Source organism: Manihot esculenta, chromosome 4, assembly GCF_001659605.2.
Source record: "Manihot esculenta cultivar AM560-2 chromosome 4, M.esculenta_v8, whole genome shotgun sequence".
NCBI lineage: Eukaryota > Viridiplantae > Streptophyta > Magnoliopsida > Malpighiales > Euphorbiaceae > Manihot > Manihot esculenta.
The window spans coordinates 2,108,349-2,133,797 of NC_035164.2; the positions used below are offsets into that span (position 1 = coordinate 2,108,349).

At 33.3% G+C, this 25,449-nt stretch overlaps 4 protein-coding genes across 9 annotated transcripts; all 4 read left to right on the forward strand.

Annotated features, from left to right (window-relative positions):
- Positions 1-659: 659 nt before the first annotated feature.
- LOC110613056 lies at positions 660-5,659 on the forward strand. Of its 5 annotated transcripts, none has more exons than XM_043955698.1 (4): positions 660-801; positions 891-947; positions 1,303-1,447; positions 3,110-5,659. In XM_043955698.1, exon 4 carries the CDS (start codon positions 3,213-3,215, stop codon positions 5,304-5,306), a length of 2,094 nt encoding a protein of 697 aa, XP_043811633.1. In that variant the 5' UTR covers positions 660-801; positions 891-947; positions 1,303-1,447; positions 3,110-3,212; the 3' UTR covers positions 5,307-5,659. The 5 variants fall into 5 exon arrangements, with proteins under 5 accessions (XP_043811633.1, XP_043811632.1, XP_043811631.1 ...); XM_043955696.1 differs by having other exon boundaries at positions 720-801; positions 888-947; XM_021753978.2 differs by having other exon boundaries at positions 720-801; positions 888-947; positions 1,303-1,390.
- Positions 724-14,604, forward strand: LOC110613633 (phosphatidylinositol N-acetylglucosaminyltransferase subunit A). The gene is made up of 10 exons (XM_043955699.1): positions 724-801; positions 888-947; positions 7,201-7,336; positions 7,949-8,521; positions 12,021-12,175; positions 13,083-13,173; positions 13,317-13,433; positions 13,525-13,628; positions 14,014-14,104; positions 14,276-14,604. Exons 3-10 carry the CDS (start codon positions 7,217-7,219, stop codon positions 14,333-14,335), a joined length of 1,311 nt encoding a protein of 436 aa, XP_043811634.1. The 5' UTR covers positions 724-801; positions 888-947; positions 7,201-7,216; the 3' UTR covers positions 14,336-14,604.
- A 1,628-nt stretch (positions 14,605-16,232) lies between these two features.
- Positions 16,233-18,523, forward strand: LOC110612928 (transcription factor TCP11). 2 transcript variants are annotated; one of them, XM_021753789.2, is made up of 2 exons: positions 16,233-17,056; positions 17,303-18,523. In XM_021753789.2, exon 1 carries the CDS (start codon positions 16,325-16,327, stop codon positions 17,045-17,047), a length of 723 nt encoding a protein of 240 aa, XP_021609481.1. In that variant the 5' UTR covers positions 16,233-16,324; the 3' UTR covers positions 17,048-17,056; positions 17,303-18,523. The 2 variants fall into 2 exon arrangements, with proteins under 2 accessions (XP_021609481.1, XP_021609482.1); XM_021753790.2 differs by having other exon boundaries at positions 16,234-17,056; positions 17,413-18,523.
- A 4,489-nt stretch (positions 18,524-23,012) lies between these two features.
- Positions 23,013-23,480, forward strand: LOC110613634 (transcription factor TCP23). The gene has a single exon (XM_021754859.1). It carries the CDS (start codon positions 23,013-23,015, stop codon positions 23,478-23,480), a length of 468 nt encoding a protein of 155 aa, XP_021610551.1.
- Positions 23,481-25,449: the final 1,969 nt, after the last annotated feature.

Here is a 25,449-nt window from a genome sequence, read left to right on the forward strand (position 1 = left end):
GGTCTCCTCCACCGCAGGGTTGGATTAAGGTTAATATTGACGCCTCTTTAAACTCGCAACGAAGTTCGCTAGGCTTTGGCTGTGTAGTCCGAGATGCTAATGGTAGATTTATAGCGGCTAAAGCAGGCTATTTTTGCAGTCAGATGGAGGTTAAGTGTGCTGAGGCAGTGGCTTTTCGAGAGACATTGAGCTGGATTAAAGAGTGCGGATGGGATCGAGTTCTTTTCGAATCGGATGCTCAGGTTCTTATTGTGTCCATTAACGATGCTTCATTAGATGATTTATCACCTTTTGGTGTTTTGGTTCAAAATTGTAAATTGCTTCTATCCAGTTATGAGGAAGCAAGATGTGCTTTTATTCACATGTTTGCGAATGATGCCGCTCATATTCTAGCAACATCGGCTCATTCTGAATCAGGTCAAAGAGTTTGGGTTCATGTCCCTCCTCCTTATATAGTTTCCTTGATCGCTTTGAGTTAATAATATTTCTTTCATTTTCAAAAAAAAAAAACAATGAATTAATTTAAAATTAGTATCGATGTATTTATTATAAATTTATGTTCGTTAATAATCCGAATAAAGTTTTAATTTTAAACCCCAAATACCTAAGTTTCATTTACTGCCTTTTGTTCAACCTTCTCTCTTCCAGCCGTCCCTCTCCCTCGGTCGCGTTTCTCTGTCGCACAATCGACGTTTTTGGGGGAATCTGTCGCCGCCTCTCTCCCAGGGTGCTGCATTGCTCCCTCCTACTTATGCAATAGGAGCTGCGGCGGCAACAGCCTTTTAATCAGCCTTGTTTCCGGTAGGTTACTTTCGTTATTTTTTGTCCCTTGCTGCTACTCTAGACTGTTTGAAGTTGAACTAATAGCAGCTCATATTTCTCTATAGAAGCACTCTTTTCCCTTGACCCGTGTTAGTTTCCCGGTCCAGGTTCAATAAAGTTGCCAGGTATGCTTTTTTTTTTTTCGTAATCAAATTTTTGATTGATTTGATTGTCATATTTGAGTTGAGTGGATGAAGAGTTTAAGTGTTGATAATGGTTAATAGATTGAAGAACATATGGTGTTGATGTATCGCATTTGACATTACTTCACTATATTTGTTGATGCATTGTTACAATTTATCAAACCCATACTGTATGTTGATATATGTGAAAATTTCAACACATCTTGTAAATAAGACCAATCTTGCTTGGATGGGCAGCTCTTTGTAAATATGAATATGAAATTATGCTTGTCATAGTTCAGGTTCTTTTCGGTTCTGCTGAAGAGGTCCCCTTTATTTTTGTTTAAAATATTTCCAGAACATCTGTTGCTAATGGTGGTAAATTTGTGGAGCTTTTCAATGGGGACATTTATTGAATATGCATAAAAGGACAGACCCTTGCATTTGTGAGTTTGCCTATTCACATGGGACATTCTACATTTGTGCAAAGTTTTGCATCACAGGTTTCAACATCTTCAACATTGATTTGATATCTGTGCTTTCTCTCTTATATTATTGAGCTTCACATATTTCTTTCTTTACTTCTTTTTATTTTTTAATTTTTTCTATGCATTTGTTCATGGCTGCAAGTTGCTTGAAACTTTTTCTCTTTCACGCTGTCCACTTGCACCTTTGATACTTGTGTTGATCCTTTCCTTTGCCTCTCATTATTTTAAAAATGAAGAAATGCTCGTGGTTGACCCACCTGTTTAAGGCATAATTACAACAATTCACTCTCCTAGATTTCAATGTGGGTACATTTAGGTGTAAGTCTTTAATAATTACTTTTCTTTTTTTAGTTTAAAAAATTTAGAAAATGAATTTGTTGCAAGATTCAAATGCTTACTTCATAGAGTATGAGATCAATTCTTATGAACATATTACTGGCCTAGTAAAGCAAGTTTTCAGAAATAAATTCATTTTGATATGTATTGTTATGCACCATTTATTTTAAAAAGGAAGTATGACATGTAGATAAAATCAATTTTTATTCTCTAAAGACTTTAATTTCACGTCCCTTGTGTTTTTGGTTCTTAAAAAAATTATTGAAAAGGAAAGACGACTCTATTTTGAATCTCACAACTCTTATTCTTATCCATATTACAGGATTCTGAATTTTTTAACCTCTTCTTCTCTTGCTTCTTATAGTGCCCAAATGGAAAATTATATTACTTTATTATTATTATTTTTTGTAATTTATGTTCTAATAAGTCTGATAGTAATATCATTGAACAATTAGATAAAGCCTAAAAACTGCTTTTATTTTTTCGATGACTCATGTTTTGAGGTACTCCATGGATGCAAGGGCTCCTGTCCGGGCTGTTTGATGCAACAGCTACATTCTTGAGCAATACTCTCAATTCAAAAAATCCAAAAACCTCCTTGAAAATTCAATTGAATTGCCAACTTGAGTGATAGAACTATTAGTTGGTTGGGCTAGAGTTCATTGTAATTCCATGTCTTCAATAAGGGAAACTTGTGCCAATCTTCCACCTTTTTAGATGTCAGCTCTTGCGCTTTTGGCTCCTAGTGAAATTTTTTTGCCATTGTCCTTTTAACTCTTTTTTTTGGATTTTGTCTCTGTGGATCAATATTCTGTTTCTATGAGAAAATGTATCAGTGACAACATGACATTTTTGGTTTTTGATGCAATTTAAGCTGATATATGCTTTAATCAATTTTAAATAAGTGGGTTTCTCTTGATCTGTGTATTTTAGCATTCACAAGTTTGTTTGCAATTTTGTTTAGTGTTTTCTCCCCCTTCTTTTGAGAGGTGCAAATTGTGTTAGCTCAACTTAAGAGGTTCTTTGTTTGTTGTGGGTTAGGTTGTAGATAGCTGATAGTCTTATTAAGGTTTTAGTTGGTTGTTTTAGAACTTAGGATTTAGGGTTATATTGGATGCAACTTTTTTTTTTTGGCTGTGCGTTAGGTGGAGATATGAAATTATTGAAAAAGGGGTTTGGATGGTCAATTGGAATGTCTATTGAGGCTGCTTTGAGGGACCCCTTTTTGCAACTTGGTGTTTTAGCACATATTAAGCCAATTTTTTTTATAATGAGAAAATCTAAGAAGGGGCTTATGTTAAATGCCTGGTTATCTGACTTCTCTTGTTGTGTTGTTTTCAGATTGGTGTCAAGAATTGGCAATAACCAGTTAAGGGTTTTGAAGGAAATTCTTGTCTACTTGAGCACTAAAATTGTTGGAAGGAAAGGGCACGAGGGAGAGAAAATGAACAATCAAGTCCATTCCTCGAAGGATGTAACTCCTTATGCAAATTCATCATTTTTGAATACATGGAAGGGTTTGACTTTTAGTAATGAGTATAAGAAAAAGAAGTCTAAGAGGCATAAGGCCTATGGTGATGATGTTGAGCTAAGTGCTACTGAAACCGAGGCTATTAGCTTGGAGGGCAACATAGATCAAAGTAATCGTGAGATAGGGAAGAACAGGAAGAAGAAGAAGAAAAGGAAGTCATTGCAAATTAATGTTGAATCTGATGTAGTATCTCATAAAGTTAGGAAGCGAGATAAGGTGGGTGATACTATTGAAGAAGTTAGTAAAAGTAAAGAGGATTTGGAGGAGTTCTGCATTGGAGTAGGGGAAATGATGAGCTTGAAAAAGGATGACAATATGGATTTGGAGAGCAATTTTGAGTCAGGAGTACTGGACTATAAAAAAAAGGATAAGGAGAAGAAGAGCAAGGATAAAAATGGAAATGGAAGGGATCACCTGGATGAAAATATCCTGGACCATGTTGAGTCTCTATGGAAGGAAAGGAAGCAAAAGAAGTATCAGCTTAAGGGTGATTTGGGGACTAAATTACCAAAAGTCATGGCTGGGATGCATGGTAATGAAAGTAATGCAATAGAGGAAGATGGAGGTAATATAGATTCAAGTGAAGATGTAAACCTAGGTGCTCATGCTCGTAATGATCAAAGAAAAGATGAAAAGGAGAGAAAGAAACGGAAAAGAGAGAGGCATGCTAGTGATGCTGGGGTAATAATTAATGAAATTGATAAAAAAAATGTTGATAATAATAATGAGTTGGATGGAAATATCTTGGAAAATGTTGAGCATTCAAGGAAGAAGAGGAAGAAAAAGCATAATGTTGATTTGGCAGTTGCATTGAAGGAACATATGGATGTGAAATTATGTAATGAAAGCAATCTGATGGGAGAACATGAAGGTAATGAATGTTCTATTAAAATTAAGGTAGGAAGGGGAAAAATAGAAGACTGTACTGTTAAGAAAGTCAAGAAGAAGAAGAGCAAGTCAATTGAAAACAACTCTGAAGGAAAAGGTAGTGAAAGAGCACAAAGAGTGGGCAAAGGTGTCAAGCATACCAATCCATTTGAAAACTTTATACCACAAGGGACATGTAAGAGGGTAAGATTTTCTGAAGAGGTGGAGGTTTTTCCTTTATTTAATGGTCCAAGCACTGATAATGTTCAAGAAGAAGAATTGGTGCGAGGGAAGCGATTCTCGCTTGAGGAAGATGAGATGGTTAAAGAGGCTGTTTTGAACTACATTGATGCTCATGGATTAGGAGAAGAAGGCCTAACAATGGTTCTGAATTGTAAGAAGTATCCTGAACTTAGAAACTGTTGGAAGGAAATAGGGGCAGCCCTACCTTGGAGGCCTTCGGTGAGTGTCTATTATCGAGCCCATGTCTTGTTTGAAAGGGATGAAAAACATTCTTGGACCTTAGAGGAGTATGAATTCGTGCATAAGTTTCATGAGAAACATGGTTCTAATTGGAAAACTTTGGCTGAAGCACTTGGCAAACATAGAGTTCATGTGAAGGATACATGGCGTAGAATAAAAGTTGCCAATAGGAGAAGGGGGAAATGGTCCCAAGAGGAGTACCAGACGTTATTTGATTTAGTAAACATGGATTTGCGCATGAAAGCTTGTGAGGAAAGTAAATCATCCAAACATGGAATGTTGCGAGATAATATCAGTTGGACTGCGATCAGTGAGAAGCTGGGGACCAGAGCTACTCCTATGTGCTGCATGAAATGGTATGACCAGCTAACTCCACCAATGGTAGCTGAAGGTAAATGGCTTGATGTAGATGACTACCGCCTTGTGATTGCACTCTATGTCTTGGATGCTTGCTGCATGGAAGATGTGGACTGGGACAATCTTCTAGAGCATAGATCCGGTGATCTGTGTAGAAAGAGATGGAATCAAATGGTTAAACACATTGGTGAATATGGGAATAAGTCATTTGCTGACCAGGTTGAAATTCTTATAGAACGTTATTGCCCAGACGTGCTTGAAGCAAGGGAGGCTTATAATAGCAAACCTATAGTTCCTTGAGTGAATGGTCCCGCATGTTCTTTTTTCCTTTTCTTTTTAGTCTCTTTTGTGATGTTATGAAGCCTAAAGATGTTGCAACCTGCATGTTTACATGGGACTGGAACTGTGGGTTATTGTGTAAAGTTTTTTATGGCTTTTGTTTACTCTGGGACTGATAATAGGCCCAGTACAAGAGTTTCTCGTAGCAAATGAAAATTATGGAACCTGTTCAGAAAAACTTTTAGGATTCATTTCCTCATTTTTTGTTATTTTTTTTCTATAAAGATTATCAAGTGAAAAAAGAAGATAATAGCAAGCACCTTATATTATTGGGAGAAACAGTTTGTGTAATTTTATTTTATACTTTACTGCTTTTTCTGGGTCTTTTCTTTTTTTATTATTGCTAACGTTGGTGATCTTATTCTCATCCATTATTTTGTTGTTGCTTTGGCATGGAATCAAGCAAATGATTCTATGTGTTTCCTGTATTCTTCTTGCTCCTGTTGAAATAACTTCTTGTTGGCTGGTGTGGAGACACTTATGAGGGAAAAATAGTTTTCTTAATAGGCAGCACTCAAGAATGTGTTTGATAGAATAGAGAGGACTTATTTGTAATAGTAGTATCAGCAAGTTATGGGCGTGAATTTTTTGAATTCATTCTTGTTTAGAAGATATTTTATGTAGATAGAGAACTGTTCTTCTTCATATTTAGTAGGTTTTTGCCAAAATTTTATTTGGGCATTCAGAAAATTTTCTTGAATTATCCTGTAATTATTTTTGGCATTTAAATTGGTTTGTATGATTTTATAGAAAAAGAAGAAGAAGATGAAAGTTATGTCTCTATAGGCTGAAGTTGGTATAGAGCATTGTTCTGCAAATAAGTTGTGAAATCTTTGTTTGAATGCCTTCAGACCAACTTTTTAAAAGTGACTGGGAAGTTGTAGTTATTATCCATTTTTAATGTTTTTGTGTATTTAGAAAGCTTAAGGGATTATGTTGCTTGGTTTTCAATGTTAGGTTTTTATTTTTCCTTGTTAAACTGGGTTGGGCTTTTGAAATTGCTATCGAGAAGTACTTAGAAACTTCTTTTGAATTGTTTGTAGCTTTTATGTCCTAAACAAGTCACAAATGAGAATCAACTTTTAATTGCTTTTAATAAAACCATTTTTAGGGTGCTTTTCTTAATTGAAACAACATTGATAATGCCAAAGAAACCAAGTTATGTGCTTTATCTATAGCAATTCTCTCTCTCTCTCTCTCTCTCTCTCTCACACACACACACACACACACGCACTCTGTCCCTTGAATTTGTGCCATATACAAGTGTAATCTATTGATTTGGCTATTTTCTGGTGACTGAATGCCTCTTAAAGTCTACCCATGATGATTAATATCTAATACATTTTGTGCATGTTTTTGCATGCTGACATTAGTTCACACTGGTAGTTAGTAGAAATTCTCTATTCTCTAAAATTCAATTTGTTTCTTTCAATTGGAACTTGGAAGCAAGCAATGATAATCTTTTGGATGATTTCTTATGCCATCAAGAGAATAACCATGAATGCCATAATTTGAGTTATCGGAGAAACAATATTCTTACTTCTCTACTGAAAGGACGGACAATGAACTTTCTTTTTTATCGTTTATATGTTTGTACATTGTATGGTAAATAAGTTTGAAGATAGTAGCTACTTACTGTTTATATATATGTGTGTGTGTAGACAGTAGAAGTGCATTTTGGGTGTGGCAAAGATTGCGACAAATTTATAGTCCAATCATTACTATTTCTATATGGTGTTACTTGTTAGGATGTAGCATTAATTTGTTAAGTGCTCTAGTGTACCCATGTTTTTCATGTTCTTCTCTCATGGATGTATCTTATCCTTTTCATAAGTAGGAGATTATTTTGCTGCAGGTGATTGATTGACTTTATGGCAGATCATAAGAAGCACATAATCTTGATGGTTTCAGATTTTTTTTATCCCAACTTTGGTGGCGTGGAAAACCACATCTATTACCTATCACAATGTCTGTTAAAGCTTGGTCACAAGGTCAGAAGTTGTTAATCGGTCTTAAATTTGGCAACTTTACCTTCTAGCTTCCTGTATTTTTAGTAATTAATAGAATGCAGAGACAAACAATGAAGATTTGGAAATGTTTATATTTGGTTTGGAAATGAACTAATGGGGAATCAGTTGAACATACATTATTTTTAAATCAGTCAGTCTTTAAATTTGGCAACTTTGCCTTATAACTTCCTGTGTTTTTGGTCATAAGTAGAATGCAGGGATAAAGGATGAAGATTTGGAAATGCTTATATTTGGTTTGGAAATGAAATAATTGGGAATCAGTTGGACATAAATTATTTTCAAATATTTTTCCTTACGAATTGGTAAAATACAGACTAATTTGGTACTTTAAAAAAGGTTCTTCCTAGATTTCCTTTCTCTCCTTTTTGTTTGCATTTACACCCACGCAAGTAGAACTTCATTACAAATTGCTCCCTTATATTTGTTTCATTATTTGCATAACTTTTCTGTTCTGTTTTTTCTTATGATTTTGCTTCGAATGTATTGTATGTTGAGCCTATTTTCTGCTTTAGTATCCTTGTTGGTGTTTAGATATTGCTGATTTTATAAATTATTTGATATATGAGTTTTCAGGTGGTGGTTATGACTCATGCCTATGGCAATCGCACTGGGGTCAGATACATGACTGGTGGCTTGAAAGTTTATTATGTACCGTGGCGACCATTTCTTATGCAGAACACTTTACCAACCTTTTACGGGACACTTCCAATTATAAGGACTATTCTTATTCGAGAAAAAATATCTTTGGTGCATGGTCATCAAGCTTTCTCGACTCTATGTCATGAAGCTTTGATGCATGCACGTACTATGGGATACAAAGTTGTTTTCACTGATCATTCACTCTATGGATTTGCTGATGTTGGAAGCATTCATATGAACAAAGTCTTGCAGTTTACTCTAGCCGATGTTAGCCAGGCTATCTGTGTTTCTCATACGAGCAAGGAAAACACAGTGCTTCGATCAGGTCTACCTCCAGAAAAGGTCTTTGTGATACCAAATGCTGTGGACACTGCAATGTTCAAGCCCGGTCCTGAGCGACCTTTGGGTAATGAAATTGTTATTGTTGTCATAAGTAGATTGGTTTATCGGAAGGGGGCAGACTTACTCGTTGAAGTCATTCCAGAAGTTTGCCATTTGTATCCGAATGTAAGGTGTTCCAACTGTGTCATAATTAATCTATTTGTGTTTTACACCTTAAGGCATTTGTATTTGCTTCCTTGGCATGATGGTTTTGCTTCTATATGAGCAATTAGTAATACTACAAACAAGCATAGATTAGGCGACTGGGTGGAATATACACCACCTACATTGATAGATCAATAAATTTACTACCATCTCTCATTATATCAACACCTTCTCCACAAAAAATAAAATTAGAAACAAGTAGCAATAGTTCTTGGTGAAGGATCTCAGTATACTTATTTTATTTTGTAATCCTGTGCTAATTTTTATTTTTGTCCTATTATGTTTAACATGATATAGGAGTAAATTTTGGTTCATTTTTCTGTTTTCCTCTTTCTCAGATTCTTTATTAAATAAAAAATGGCAAGTGTATAGCACATGGTTGATAGTTTCCATTGCTTGGGACATAAGCTTTATGAATCAACTGAGAAAAATGTGCATGTACCTACAATGTTGCCTTTTCATGTTGAACTCAGGAATTATTCTTGTGAGAAGTAAAATTTTACATCCATTTTGTTTTCTTATGAAAATTTTGGAAGTTTGTTTTCATGTATCATCTACTCATTTGTGCTTTGATGCAATAGCAAATTTTTGTCATGGATTTGGATCCCATCGCTTCTGGAGCAACAAGGAGATAAAGGACCTCTTGGTGGTGTCCTTCAATTAATTACTTGGTTTTTAGTAGGCGTCAGACAACATTTTCTTTTCCTTCTTTTTTTTTTTTGGTGCTGGCCTGTAGTTAAATCTTTAATATGCCTCTTGGTCATCATTGTGAGCAAGAGTGTTACGGATGCGTATATAGGACAAAAGTATCAGAAGAGGAATAGGATTCATGCCAATAGCAAACAGTTGATAAGGGAGATTAAGGATTAAATTGAATGCAGGAATCCTTATCTACAACAACTTTTTATTTAAGTGGGTAATTATCTTCTTATCATGTAGGAGTTTCAATTCAGTAGGATTATATGATTTTATTCAGTAGTTATCTGCTTGTAAGTTGCAATTCTCTAGTTAGCATAAGCTCCTAACTAGCACAGAATTCTTCAATTACGATGTAAGCTTCTCTATTTAAAGAGATATTAAACGGAAACAAAATAAGCTGAATTATTTCCTTCATAATCGAGATCTGAACTTTTCCTTCATAATTGAGATCTGAACTCTCTCTCTTCCAACGAGTTAAAAGGCTATCTTCCGACGAGTTAAAAGGCTAGAGCTCCCGCATTGAGCTCAGCAGGAACAATTGGGCGTGGGAAGAATCACGGAAATTCAAAGGCTTCGGTCTTGGATCTTGAATTCACAGTTAATAGACCTGTGACATGATCCCTAGTTAGGAAACCTAACGAGTAGGTTATGGATTCAAACCACAAAAAGAACCTGTCAGATACAAGGGGAAGGATGTTTATATCTATCCGATGCAGTAGTTCTGTAATGGTTGCAAAGATATTATTCTCTTCTGAAACTTAAAAGCAAACTTTTGGTCTAAGAACTACTGTCCTTGATAGTTAGTAACTTAGTATGCTTGACAGTTGTATTTCATTACTATTTATTTCCTATTCAGAATTATTTGAGAGTTTTTCCCAGTATGGGATTCCTAATTCCAAAATGAGCATGTTTAAGTTGTGTCCTATTTAGTGTGTGAATTTATCTAGTTGGAGTCTTAGCTCCAAGTACATTAGGATTTTAGTTATTAAGTTTATAATTCCCTATGTAAGAGTTATTTTTCCGCAGTTTTTGATGATGGAATTTGAATTATTTGATTAGAAAGGCTTGGCGCTTGGTTCATATTTTTCTATTTACTTGACGCTTCTTTGTTCTTTTTCTTTTTTTCCTTCCCTGTATGCCACTGCTTCATTCTTCTGCTGCCACAGAACTTCAGGTGCTTTTCACAGTTTCAAACTATTAGCAGTTTTCTCTCTTTAATAGCTTGTCACGTGTAGGTCTTAAGAACTGAAATAATTGAGGGCTTAAGTGTAATAAGTGTGAAAGGAGTTGTAGTTGAATGAGGAAGATAATAGAATAAGAATGTATTGCTGATAAAGGCTGGATAATTGAGATAGAGAAGTCAAACATTATAGTGCCAGAGTGGCGGGAGGCTTTGAGCTGTTAATTAGGCAAGAGGAAGTTGTATAAATAACTAATGATGGCTGTAACAATTAATAAAAGCTATCTAAGAAATATTAAGATCTTGATCACTTTCTCTTTCAGCTTCTCTCAGTTTTTTCTCTGTTCTTTCTAATCTCTACTTTCTCTTATCAAATGCATCTCCAAAGTTCTGCAAAAGATGCTAGAAAAGATGCCTAATCGATCTCTTTTGGTTTGATGCAACCATTTTGGTCTAAAATCACTGCGACTAATCATCATCAGCAATTCTCCAATGTCGTATTCAATAGACCAGCTGAAGATGCAACTTGGAAGGATGCCCCCTTTATTTGTGCTCAATTTCCTGATTTTCTCCATTCTTTGGGGCAAGAATGCCCTACAGGGCTAGGTATCCTCACATATAGGAGGACAGGTTTAAGAAGTGAAATAATTGATCAGTGTAATAGGATTGAAAGGAGTTATATGAGGAAGATAGTAGAATAAGAATGTGTAGCTGAGATTAGTTGGATAACAACAGTTATAGTGGTGGGAACAGTTAGGCAAGAGGAAGTTGTATAAATAACTATTGAAGGCTGTAACAGAAGCTATCCAAGCAATATTAAGGTCCTAATCACTCTGTCTCTCAGTTTCTCTCTTTTCTTTCTTTCTACTCTCTACTTTCTTCTTTTTCCACCACTGTTTCTTTCTTATCTCCTAGGATCAGATCTGTTAGGGTTCACAGCCTGAAGGTCCTGAACGCTCTAATTCAAACTCATAATCATAGTTTCCTTCTGTAAATTAGAAGCCTAAATCTGATAAATTGCTTTACATTATCAAAACATAAAGCATCCATAAGCTGGTTCCTTAGCCTGTCTCACATCGCTTACTCTCCTTAAAGCCTCTAATGCAGGAGCCTCACAATTAGGCTCCCTTTTCAAAATTAAGAATAACGTTGAAGTTCAACCTTTTACCATTAGTGATCTTACTCATGGATTTGAAAGTAGAGATAATTCTCTCAAGGATATTTCATATATGTCAACAAAACTCGGTTTTATTGACATTTTGATGAGTGCTGTCATTTCCTGAAATTTCAATACAATATCACTTTAATAAAATTTCATATTGTTAACCTACTTTAATTTTCACTTGCCATAAAGATAAACTCTCTTTTTTTTACCCTTATTTGGTTATCTCAAGTAGTTCTCATAATTGATGGGTAAAACTATGGGGACCTGGAGGCCATCTTGGTTCTGTAACTAGGCATAACCTCTTTGAGGTCTGTGTTTATTTTGATATAGGTAAAATCTGTTCTTATTGGCTATATGTTTACAAAATATATTCACATGGAAATATTGTGTCAACTCATTGGGAAACTTGTATTAAGGTTCGTTTTGTTGTTGGTGGAGATGGGCCTAAACGTGTGCGGCTGGAGGAGATGAGAGAGAAGCATTCTCTTCAAGATCGAGTTGAAATGTTGGGGGCTGTGCCCCATGCTCGTGTACAGTCTGTCCTGATTTCTGGCCATATATTCTTAAACAGGTATAAAAGGTTTTATAGTTTGTCGACTTTGAATTTAATTTGTACCTTTTGTTTGGTTGGTGGCTTTATATGCTTTCTTGAAATTGAGGTTCTTTAATATGAAACGGCACTTAAATTTCTGACCAGCTAATAGTTATTAGCTTTTACTGTTGATAACTTTGGCTTGCTATATGCTTAAATCTTCCTTTGTCATTAACAATGTCATTCTTCTTATGCAAATAGAAAGTGCAAACAGTACTATAGCAATAGCTGGTGTGGACTATGGCCTTTTGTTGCGATTAAGTTATTAGCAAGTGGGTGTATAACAGTTTTCCTTGCAGAAGTAAAAATTTTGGTCTTAAATCCCCTTTTCAGTTCATTTCAGATCGGCTGTGGAAAATGCTAGTTTTATTGCTCACTTTCTAGCCTAAATGGAGCATTCACATTGCACAAACATAGGGCATTGCATTCTTCGTACAAAAAACCACTAGATTAAACTTGAAGGAGGAACAACCGATGCTTACTGCCTCACTCTGGAAGCTTTGTTTTTTAATGTCCCTTTATTTATTTATTAAGGCTCTTCAACAGTTGAACATAGTTCTATCTTGATCTCTAGGACTTTTAGCTTTTCAAGTCCTAGGATGCTTGCTACTTCTACCATAGTCATCTTCAAGAAATTTTTTTATCTTGCTTACCATGTCCAACCTTATTATCTTGGACACTGAAGATTCACAAAAAGGTACTACCCTTGTCGTTTAGAAGCTTGTCATTGGTAGGGTTTCATGTATTATACTATAAATAATTATTAATAGCTACACTGCAGTTATTCCTTTCTCTGATTCCTTTAGCATGCATTTTTATTTCCATTGAATTATTTTCTTATCATTTTTTTTTCTTATTGGCCTTTTTCTTTGTCCAATTTTGGCAGTTCATTAACAGAAGCATTCTGCATAGCAATATTAGAGGCTGCTAGCTGTGGATTATTAACAGTCAGTACACGTGTAGGAGGTGTCCCAGAGGCATGTATCTTGAGGCAACTTTCTCCAATCTGGTTAACATGTTTATGCATGCCTGTTAGTTTTATTTGTTGATACCATGTTTGAGTGATTAAATCTCTGAAAATTCTAAATTATGAGGCCAACAAACTTTTTTCTCGGCGTAGGTTCTACCGGATGACATGATCGTACTTGCAGAACCAGACCCTGGTGATATGGTGCTAGCAATTAGAAAGGCAATTTCTCTTCTTCCAAAAATTGACCCACAAGTTATGCATGAGCGTGTAAGTGTAGTAAATTATTTTTGGTAACTTAAATGAAAATTTTCTACAACTTTGACTGTGGATTAATTTCTGTTTTAATGTATGCTATTAGATGAAGAAACTCTACACTTGGCATGATGTTGCCAAAAGAACAGAGATTGTATATAACCGTGCTTTGAAATGTCCAAATCAAAATCTCTTAGAGCGACTTTCACGGTATGCGCATGTAAAATCTTTTGTTATCAGATAGTCTATTACAAGTCATTAAGATGGACTTATTAGGATGAGGTGACTAAATGATCTTCTATGTTTTTATTTGCATGAGAATAATGTAAGATACCTGTATATGGTGCTTATGAGATTTGAAATTTTGAACAATCTAATTGCTTGAAAGCATAAAGATGCAATAAATATATAATTACTGTCTAATCTTAATTCAGTTGTAATACTGCCATGCATGGTTCTCCTGTTATGGTGAAAATAATTGTGGGCATGCAATGTCTCAAAAGTCTGAAGTCACTTAAAATACATCAGGAATTTTGAGGCTTGCTGACTTTTTTTTTTTTTTTTTTTTTTTTTTTTTTTTTTTTTTTTTCCTTAGGTATCTCTCCTGTGGTGCTTGGGCAGGAAAGCTTTTTTGCTTGGTTATGATAATCGATGTTTTGCTTTTGCGTCTAGTGCAGTTGTGGCAGGTAAGAGTTATGATCTTTTTTTCTTTCCCCCCTCCTACATCGAGCATTTCCTTTTCATTTTTGCAACACCCTTTTTTTGATGTATGATAATAGGGTGTTCTTTATTATTATTATTATTATTATTATTATTATTATTATTTTGTTAATGTTTTCTTTTTCACATTCCATCAGCCAGAAGAGGATATTGAGGAGGTGCCTGAATTTACTGTTTCCAATAATCACCAAGACTAGAGAGATGTTCTTGAACTCCGGTGAGGCCCAAAGCTTGAGATTATATAATCTGAAAAGTTAGTTTTAGCGCATGTGTTGTATCCGATTTGTCTCTGAAGCATATATCCTAACTGGAGTGAATTTAGTTAATCATCCCTTGAAAGGTGAAAGAGCTCCCAATTTAGCATTATGGTACTTTTTTAGCAATATCTCAATAACCCCTCTTATAGGCTCTGTTTGGAACTATTTATTTTGCAAGAAAAAAAAAAATTCAAATGATTTTTTGTGAAAATATGTCTAATTTCAATTTCTTTTAAAATGTATTTTTTAAAACAAAGTTTAAAAGAAATAAAATCTTTCATTCCAAACAACTGAATTATTTGAAAAGAATGGTATTAAATTTTTGTAAAATTTTTAATTTCAAATGGGAGATGATAATAGTGGTATAGATGCTACTGTTTGCTTTTCTTGTTTTTTTTTTTGTGGGAGAGGGCTTTTATTTATTGATTTTTGCCGAAGGTAGATTTTCATTGATTGGAAATAAAAATGCATCTTGGTTCAAAGGGCTTAAAAAAGTCTATTACATATGAAGCCCAAAATAGAAATGGATTGCTATCAAGCCAAAAGTCCAAGGAGCAAAAATACTACTCGAACTTGAAGGAACTGGGTCAAACCTGAAAAGGAAGTAAACTCGGCTTCACAAAATAGAGGAATGTAGAGGGTGCTGTCGATGAGGGTCTGTTCACAAATTGAAAACTTCTCGAAGCCAAACTGTGAGGGAGGGCCTCCCTTTTAATAGATCACAATCTCTAATTTGAAAATCTAGAAAAATCTCTATAATATAAGTGGAAGCTAACAAAGAAAACGCAAGGATCAGTACTATAGTTCAACAGAAGATAAGATCTAAAGAGCAAAGGCCTAGAGAAAGGCCAGCTTGCATGTGGTATGGTGGTAGGACGTGCTCGGAAGGGCGAGCGACCCATCAGCGGTTGTCGAGAAAGGCCAGCTTGCATGTGTGTGGTGGTAGGACAGTGCTCGTAAAGGATCGAAACGACAAACGACCCATCAGCGGTTGTCGCGAGCGTTTTGGAAATGGTCATAACACCCGATACCAAAAAAGAGTAGATGCGTTGATAAAACGGTCATTCGAGTGTCATGGATAAACCTGCGCTAACCAAGAGCAACGCTCACCACAATAACGAGAAGCCTATCAAAGAATCCTCTCCCAAAGAAACGTAGATCTGTCCAGAAAAAATCAAAGAAGATCAAAGGAAACAAAAGGGTAACCAAGCATTCCATGCTTCTATATAATAAGATTTTATTTAATAATGAAAAGGAATTGTTCGCTCATTTCATTTAACTTTTAAAATGAATTATAACTTTTCCAATAAAAACATAAAATTTTGATAAAAATTTCGCAAATACCTAATTCAGCATAGTTGAAATTTCATGGTTATGAAATACAATTATCTAGTGAAAATAAAAAAAGAAAAAAAATGAAATACATCGATAGAGTAACATAGACCGCGCCATGAAATTCAATGAACTAGAAGCTTTAATTTCATTGAAAATCAATTTTTTGTTTAAAAATAAAAAAAATTTAATATATGAAAACCTAAATCAGAATTAAAATTTTATAAATATTTTAAGCATTAAATTAAAATCGTTAATTTTTAATAAAAAAAATTAAAATCACGAATTTCATCATTTGAAAATCTGTTTGACATTAAAACATTTTAATCTAATTAAAATATTAATATTTTAAAATAAAAAATATAATATAAAAAATAACTTTCTTTATTTTTAAATAATGAATTATTAAATCAATTAAATATTTAAGAAATAATCAATTAAAAATTGTTGTTATTAAAACAATTAATATTAAATCGTTGAAACAGTTACAAAAAAAAAAAACGAAAAAGAAAAATCGTTGAAACAAATCAGTCCGCTGACGGCCTGGAGGCTAAAAACTCCAAAATTTTGGTCTTGAAGACCCCATAAACCCTAACAATGGTCTCTCAGGAAATACCAATCGATCCATCACAGTTCTTCACAAATTTCTCTGCAACCCAACAACTCCTCCCTCCAAATCCGACAGCCGCCACCGCCCCCAAAACTCAACAACTCCTCCCCTCCCTCAACAGGCTCCGCTCTAAGGACCGGCACAAGAAGGTGGAGGGCCGTGGCACCCGAATACGTATTCCTGCGGACTGTGCAGCACGTATCTTTCAACTGACCCGAGAGCTAGGCCACCGCACCAGTGGCGAGACCATAGAGTGGCTTCTCTATCACGTTCCCGCCTCCGACTTCCCCACAACCACCACCGCAGCCTCCACCTGTTCTGATACTATAGCAGTTACTGCTAATTCTTCTCTGCATGTTATGCCTTCAGCAACCAGTAATGCTGCTTCTAATTCTTCTAGTTCTTCGCCTTGTTCAAAACAGAAGATATCAAAATCAAAGAAGACTAATACGCCTTTGCATGTTTCTTTAAATTCTTGCGCCTCTGTATCTGGTAGTTCTTTTCCTGCCTCAAATTCTTTGGATGCTGTACTTTTATCAACACCCATAAGAAGAGAATCAGAAATAGTAAGAATGCCAATGGCAGTGGTGGAGCCAGAGAGGAAGAAAGAAGATTTGAGGGGTGAATTTGATTTGTTTCCTGGTGCAAATGGGAGTTTGCCCAACATGTCTTTCACTTCCTTGTTAATGCAGTTGGAGAGGGAGGATTAATGATTATGGGTAGCTTCTACAACCATCTGTTTGATTTTTTTGTCTGTTTAAATAGCTGTCTCTCTGTTATGGGTTTTCTTATAGGCTAACTTACAGTCTAGTTTAAGAATATAGATGCCTTTCTCGGCCTTCTCTTTGTTGGATAACTTGATTAATAGTTGAGCAGTTCATTGGGAAGAAAATTTACGCTTTTTGATCTGTTGATCTATGGCCCTGGTGGTAACTCTTTTTTTCTTAATGGTTTTGATTCTCCAGCCAATTATACATATTATTGTGATGAAAATCAATGTGAAGATCTCAGTTTTGCAGACTTGTGTATTTCATCAAACCTGGGTAATAGTTTTTTCGCTGTTCTGTTGAAACAGCACTGCAGATTGGTGAGATCTAGTAGCATCTAGTGTCCAAGCATGTGTACAAGGAAGATAATTACAAGAAGTGAAAATCTACAGGTTCTGGTTCTTTAACTGCAGAGGAACACTGCATTTTTCAAGATGAATCATAGATCAAGCTGAACTAGCTTACACATACATATTCTCTGTAAGAACTTTGGTCTTAATTTCCAATAATAGCTGAATAAAAAGTCATTATTGTAGTGTCAGAGTATGAGAAATAAGCAAATATGCTGTGAATATAATATCTGCATGTAGTTCAGAATTTGCCAAAATTTACCCATTAAAATAACTAGAACTGTACAGAAAACAAAGCATGAATTAAGTATGTCTCATCAAGAAACAACAGTAGCAAAAACAAACCAGCTTTCTCTCTGCAGACATTTCCATAAATATCTTTATTGCTTTTATGTATGTTTGCATCTGCCTCTTACTCCTGGGATGGCTTGTTGTTGGAGTGGAGATTGTTAATTACAGGTTATGTTCTGTGAAAGAAAATCCTTACCACCATTGCTGTTGTGAGGCTAAGCAGATACGGTAGCGTTTGCAGAGGAATCCACATTGCATTTCCTGGAAAAGAATTTGTATGAGCACATCCATTCCCTTGAGCTTTAACTTTCTTGCTGATCTTTCCTTATAAAATAAGGTGAGGCCAAGGAAAGTAAGTTCTCATATGAGAACTGGTAGTATTGATTTTAGATCAAGTCTTCTGAAAGTCTCAATGTTAAAGTCAACATCGGTAAGTAGTATGCTATTTGCTCAGACAAGATTTATGGGAGATTGTATGAGGCTGAAATATCATCTCCAAGACTTACCAAAAACCTTAAGAAACGGAAGGGTGAAAGATTTTGTGAGATGTTTATGGGGTTGACAAACTCCAGAACGCAAAAGGCAGTGTTGATTCTTCAAAAAGTTCCATTAATGGCTAACACAATGAGGAACCTTCTTGTTCTTCAATTGTTCAACTAAAATACAGATCAAACATACTTCTATGGATTCTGTGTGCAGGGTCAAGAACAAGCATTAGCAATTCTTTGAGTTTTGTACACTATTTTTGTTTATAATTTATTTTTTCTGATTTTCAGCAGTTTGCATAATATGGTATACATTTGTTCATTCAATCCGGATAACAGAAATTTTTTATATAGGTGGTAAGAACTAAGAACTATAAAATTTGATCTGAAAACTAGTTTATGAATTCTAAGATTTTAAAATTTAAAATCCAAGCTGAAACTTGGTTTTTTTCATTGAATTCTCAATATTGCAATCAAGTCATAGAAAATGATGTATTTAAGTTCAGATATATTTTGATAAATTTGGTTTTTATTTTTTTATGTTTTCTTTTATTCCCTTTCCTTTTTGTTTTTTTAGCGTGTGTAATTATTGATCTGTGTCTGTACTCTTTTGTCATATTCACGCTAGCACTCTTTTGTCATATTCACGCTAGCAGTATGTATGGATGTACTGTGTCATTTTTTTTCGTACGTCATTTAATTTTATCCAACATCACTTAAACACGATCTTAGATTTTAGGGGATTTATTTTTCCATGGAGGATAATAGGTATTTAGGGATTTTAGGGGATTTATTTTTCCATGGAGGATAATAGGTATTTAGGGCCAAAACGCCTCAGGTCGAGTCTAGTCTTGTCTAGCCTGTGAGGACAAGCCCTGAACCGATATGAGGCTGCCTTGAATTGGTATAAGGCTTATAGTCACGTGTTGGGCCTTCGTTGAACCCTAACTCGGTTCTTTTCTCTTGGGCTGTCTCAGACTCATGCATTTGGTGCCCGGTGGTCATGAGTGTCTCTTTATTCGCTCATTAATTATTTCATGATTTATAATGAGAAAAATTTTGAAATTTCAATTATTATCGCACGATTCTAGGAGGGACTGTCAAAATGTCATTTCTTTACTTTTCCCAATTTCAAATTTTCACTTTTGCTTGTTGCTTTTTTTCTTGCGCTATTTTTGCTATTTCACTCTTCTCTCTTCTCTCTTTTCTGTTATCTCGATTCTCTGATTTGAGGTATGTTTTGCTCTTCCCATGGCTTCTTATAGAATTCGAGAAGTCGATGGTCTAACTTCTTCTATCACAGGGGCATAATTTGGTCTTCTTTATCAAACAACACGAGTTCGAGCTAACATTTCTTTTTACCCCTTTTTTCATCGAAGTCTTTCGGCGTTTTAGGGTGACTCTTTCATCTTGTTCATGTGTTATTTTGAGTTCGTCTGCATGTGTTGGGGTTTTGTCCCTTCTATTGATTTGTTTTCCACATTCTTTCGTGGGTTATCAATATTTGCGGGGTATCAGAAACTCAATTAAGGGTTGGGTAGAGAACTTTGTTGTCGTTGAGTTGAAAAAGAGTTTAGGAATTAGCTGGAATATTCACTTCTCTTGGGGGAGGTGCCTCAGGGCTGTAATAATTTTTCTTAGTTAAATCTCATGGATCAAATGTGCCTTTTTCGATTGGCTTTTGTACAAAAAAATATAATATTGAGAAGTGTATATTTATTTCTAACTTATGGGACTGTTAGCAATATGGTACCTTCAATTTTTTTCTCTTGTATTTTTTTTTTACTATTTTGAGCTCTCGTTGAATTGATTTTTATTTTTCAGCTTTCGATGTACCAATGGGAAACATCAAGCTTTCCAAGAACTTCACCCTATCTAGGAAGAGCATGAAGGACACCTTAGCTATTTTTAAGGCCAACAAGTCAGTCGCTGATGTGGCGAAAGAGGTTTTCCAGCTGCAACTCCAGCATCATCAGCTCGCCCTTCTACTCATGCTGTCGCACCTTCCTTGGCTTTGGTGCCAGTGTCGGGGGGTTCCCGTTCTGCTGCTTTTAGGACATCGGTTCCTCCCAAGGCGCCAACCTCCTCTAAGGCTCCATCTGCTCCAAAGGAAGTTCCTAAAGAACTTATCGTTGTTAGTGAGTCATAAGAGTGCAGTTCGGAGGAGGGCACTAGGTCTCCCACCTTTAGCGTTTCTCCCATCATGGCCGTGAGTGATGTCATTCTGAGTGATTCCTGTATGGTTTTCGTCGAGGTTTGCCATGTAGATCTTAGTGGGTAAATAAGAATGAGAACTTCGGTGACGATAAGATCTCCTTCGTTCTCACAGACAACGCCAATTGATATTTGAGATCCGAGAATGGGTTTAGGCTCAGGTATATTTTGATAAATTTAGTTTCTATTTCCATTCTGTTTCCATCTATTCCCTTTCCTTTTTGTCTTTTTAGACGTGTAACCACCGTTCTGTGCTCGTATCCCCTCTAGTATATTCACGTTAGCAACATGTAAGGACATACCGTATACTTTCTTTTCGTCAGACGGCAATTTAATTTCATCTAGTATCATTTGGATGCGATCTTGGACTTCACAGAGTTTATTTTATTATGGAGGATAGCCGTTATTTAGGACCAAAATACCTAGGACCGAGTCAAGTCCTATTCGACTTGCGAAGACAAGTCCTGAACCGATACGAGGCTATAGCCACGTGAATTCTCGTTAAACTCTGATCCGATTCTTTTCGCTTAGATCGTCTCAGGTTCGGGAGCGGTTATAAGAAAATAATTTTTTTAAAAAAATACAAACAATTCTTTTATTTTTTGCAAAATAAATAAAACTTGTCACCGAAGAAAGTGCTTTTAGTGATCTTTGCACTTTGCTGACAAATATAAAAGACTCTCTCCCTTTATAATTTATTTTTTATTCTATTCATTTTAAATATTTATTTATTAACTCAATAATATAACCTTATTATAGATATATTTTAAAAAATTAAATTTATTAATTATAAAAAATTATTTAATAAAGTAATGTTATCTGGATTTTACATTCAAAGGAGAATGAGTTTGACAATTATTAAATTTATATTTATATTTAGATTCACATTTAATTACATATATTTTAATTGATTTTGATGGTTTGGTTGGGATAAAATACTAATATTTAAATATTAAGAGAATAAATTATAAAAAAATATTTTTTATAATATTTAATTAATTATTACTAAAAACAACTATTAATTATTTACTAAAATATTTAATAACTATTAAAACATTTTATAATCAATTTCTCTCTCTTCTTTCACTGAGGGGATACAAATATTTAAAATAAAAATTAATTATTCTTAAAAATTACAAAACACCCACAAACTTATTTAAAATCTAAAACATAAATAGAATTATTAGTTAGACTTAATTATAAATTATATGTAAAATGAATATACTAGGAATGGAATTGTGGATGCAAATTAATATTTTATAAATAAATTGCTATAAGAATTATCCTATAAAAATAGAAAAATAGCACAAAAAAAATCTCAAATTTTATTATTTTTGTAATTTCATTCTATTTTTTTTTCTCAATAATTGCTCTCCAAATTATAATGGTTGAATTAATTATACTTTAAATTTTTTTTCTCAATAATTACACCTTAAACTATGACTGTTGAATTAATTATATTCTTTGAGAAAAAAATGGTAGAGTATCATTATAAAAATAGTAAAAATTTTTGGGATTTCTTTTTACTATTTTTCTTAAAAAAAGTATTTATTAAAAACATATCTGACTTTTTTTTTTTACTCCCAATCACAATTTTAAATTGAGCCTTGTTATGGTTAGCAAAGTAAGGTCTTAAATTATTAATGTGCGCCTCAACAACACAACTTACACATTACCATTTCTAGCAATCCGTTTTCAGTAAGAAATTAAAACATCAAACACCTTCCTAATAAATCCAAGCCAGCTTTAACTTTTTGTAGTATTAGCCATTGGATTAATATCGATCAGATTAAATGATATGACTCTTTTTTTTTTTAATAATTAGTAGTCTTAAATTTAAATTTTGAATATAAAATATTTTAAAATGTGAAAACGATTATTTTTGTTGCTTTAATAGATTTATCCGATGTAAATTTAAATTATTTAAACTATTAAATTGCATAAACGATATAGTTTAAACTGAAAAACATTTATCCTTAACTTGAGTTAGTTTAACGGTTAAAGATGCGATTATTTATTTACTAGATTTAAATTCAAGATTTACTTATTCACGGCCGAATAGTCCAAATTTTTAACTTATCATTATAAAAAAGTTTGAATATATAGTTGCATTATGTATTAATTGAAATTTACTCATTAAATGTCTAAATTAAAATTATAAACTATTTAACATTTAAATTTATAAAAATTATAATAATTAAACATAAATTAATCATATTATTAATAATTTATTAAAAAAATAAAATTAAACATGCTATTCTAAATTTTGTTTACAGTAGTCTTTTTTATAAAACCATCGGTTTTGGCGTTACAAAGAAAGCCTTAAGTCTCAAGAATTCATTGAACAAATGTACAAAATCTAACAGAAGATTACATTCACAGATTGGACAAACAAAATTTGCCAGCTCTCATAATTTCTCTCTCTATTCAAATTTCCCATTTTCTTAATGAACCCTAAGAACCCTATTCTTACAAATCCTCTACTATAAAAGCTGCCCCACAGGTTTTTGTCTAAATCTATATCTTAAAAAGTTTTTTTTTTTTTTTAAATATGGTAGGATAGATGTCATGACACTTCCCAGCTCTTCACCAAACACTTCAACCACCTCAGAAAAAGCCAAACCAAAACCCAAACCCAAGAAAGACCGTCACTCAAAGGTGAATGGTCGGGACCGCCGTATCCGGCTGCCGACGATCTGTGCAGCTAGGATCTTTCAGCTCACTTGGGAACTGGGTAACAGAACTGATGGTGAAACCATTGAGTGGCTTCTGCGCATGGCTGAGCCTTCTATCATTGCAGCCACTGGCAATGGCATTGCTCCTGCCAACCCTTCTCCTCCTCCTGCTTCTTCTTCCAACTCAAGCTTTATTAATCCTTTATCCTCCGGCCGGCTTCCAATGGGTTGTTTGGGTTTTTCAGGTGGTGGTGTTATATTCCCATGTGAGGCAAGAGTGGCTGTACCTGAAACACAAGGGATTGTGGTGGATAACAATGATCAGAGCAAGCAGGAACAAGCTTTTCCAGCCATCATTTGAAATGTATTTCCTGTGAACAATGTGTTCCAATCTGAGACAGTGAATGATCATGAGTGTAAGAAAAAATAATAATAATAAAGCAGCTGCATGTCCTCTTCCAGTTCTTAAAAGATTAAAGAGAATAATAATAATGAGCATATATTTTCAATACTTAGGTTTTTTTTTTTCTCTCTCTCCTTCTTTCTGATTTTTAAAATTAATTATAATAAATTTTACATATGGTGTGTTTGGCATTCTTTTCCTTAAGGATTAAATTATTTCATAATTGAAAATTAAAAGGGACACGTTCTTCTTTAATTAGGAATTAATTTATTTATTTTATTTATTTATTTTGAAATAGATTGGGGATTGAAAAGTAGAATCTTAGAGCTCTCAAATCTACTAGGATGCACTTTTCATCAGACTAAGTTTCGGAGTGCTAGAAATTATAAATAGAAAAGTTAATGAGTTATCTGTCATTAGTACTAAATCATTTCTATCTCCACTATTTGCAAGTTGTGTGGGGGAGAAAAAAAAGTGAATTTTCAGATAATTACATGTAATTTTTATTTATTTTAAAATAAAAATCATTTTAAATTAAAAAATCAAATTCTTTTATTTTAAATATAAGAATTTTAAAAAGTAATAATTGAATTTTTTGTAATTTCTTTGTTTTCAAATGACTTTGAGATTATATACATAAGGGGTGTAGAGGATGAACAACTTCATTCTTATCAACAGTTATTATGTCAGAGATTCTGCAATTTTTGGTTATAAAGTTTTCAGTTTCTGCGGTGTTAACGTTTAGCTACACCTGCTGTCATTTTGGTCGCATTTGCCAATTTCTTACTGTTCCTTTTTTTTACTGTTTTTTTTAAAAAATCTTACCCAATGTAAATTTCGAATATTTATAATATATATAAAATTTATTATAATTAATTCTGAATTATATTATAGTTAATGATAAAATTATATTTTATATATATATAAGTGGTTTTAAAATAGAAATAGTAATGGGTGGGAAAATTTTGAATACTCAATCATCCGATTCTAATAAAATGAATTTGAATAATTATAATTGAATTTGAGATAAATTTAAATTTAAAAAATAATATTTATAATGAATTCATATCGTATTTAGATTTTATTTATAAAATATTTAAAATTATTTATATAAATAATTAATTTAATATAAATATATTTATTTTATGATAATATTTTTAAATATTTTTATTTAAAAAATTAAAAATTAAATATTTTTTAAAAATATTAAAATTTTTAAATAAAAATTATTAATAAAAAATATTTTTTATATAAATTATTAATTAAAATATATAGATTAAACTGTTTGAATTTTATTCGGATAATAATAATTGAGTTAAAAATAAATTCGAATAGTTTATATTAATTTTTAATTAAATTTGAGACAGTTTGAAGTATTTTTAATATAAATCAAATTCAAATCGGATAATTTAATTTTTACGGTAGCCTACCATTTCCGTCCCACAACTTTATGATTTTTTACAATCATAGCAAAAAATTTAAATTTTAAATTATAAAGGCTCTACTTTCAATTTAATTGTAATTATAGTAATTTTTTAATTTAATTTTAATCAACTATAAAATCAGCTATATGACATGCGATATAATTATTTTATAATTGAATTCTAATTAAATCGAATCGAAATACTGGATGTATTAAATTGAATAGAAATATCTTAGAGAATTTTTAAATTTTTGTTAGTATATTTGAAAATTTTGATTTTTAGTTTAATTTTTTCACTTAAAAATTAAAAAAAAATCAAACCGAATCAAAATCACTAAATATATTATTTTGTTTTTGAAATATTTTAGAGAATTTTTAAATTTTTATTAGTATTTTTGAGAATTTTGATTTTTAGTTTAATTTTTTCATTCAAAAATATAAAAAAAAAAATCAAATCGAATCAAAATCACTAAATACATTATGTTTTTTTAAATAAAAATTAAA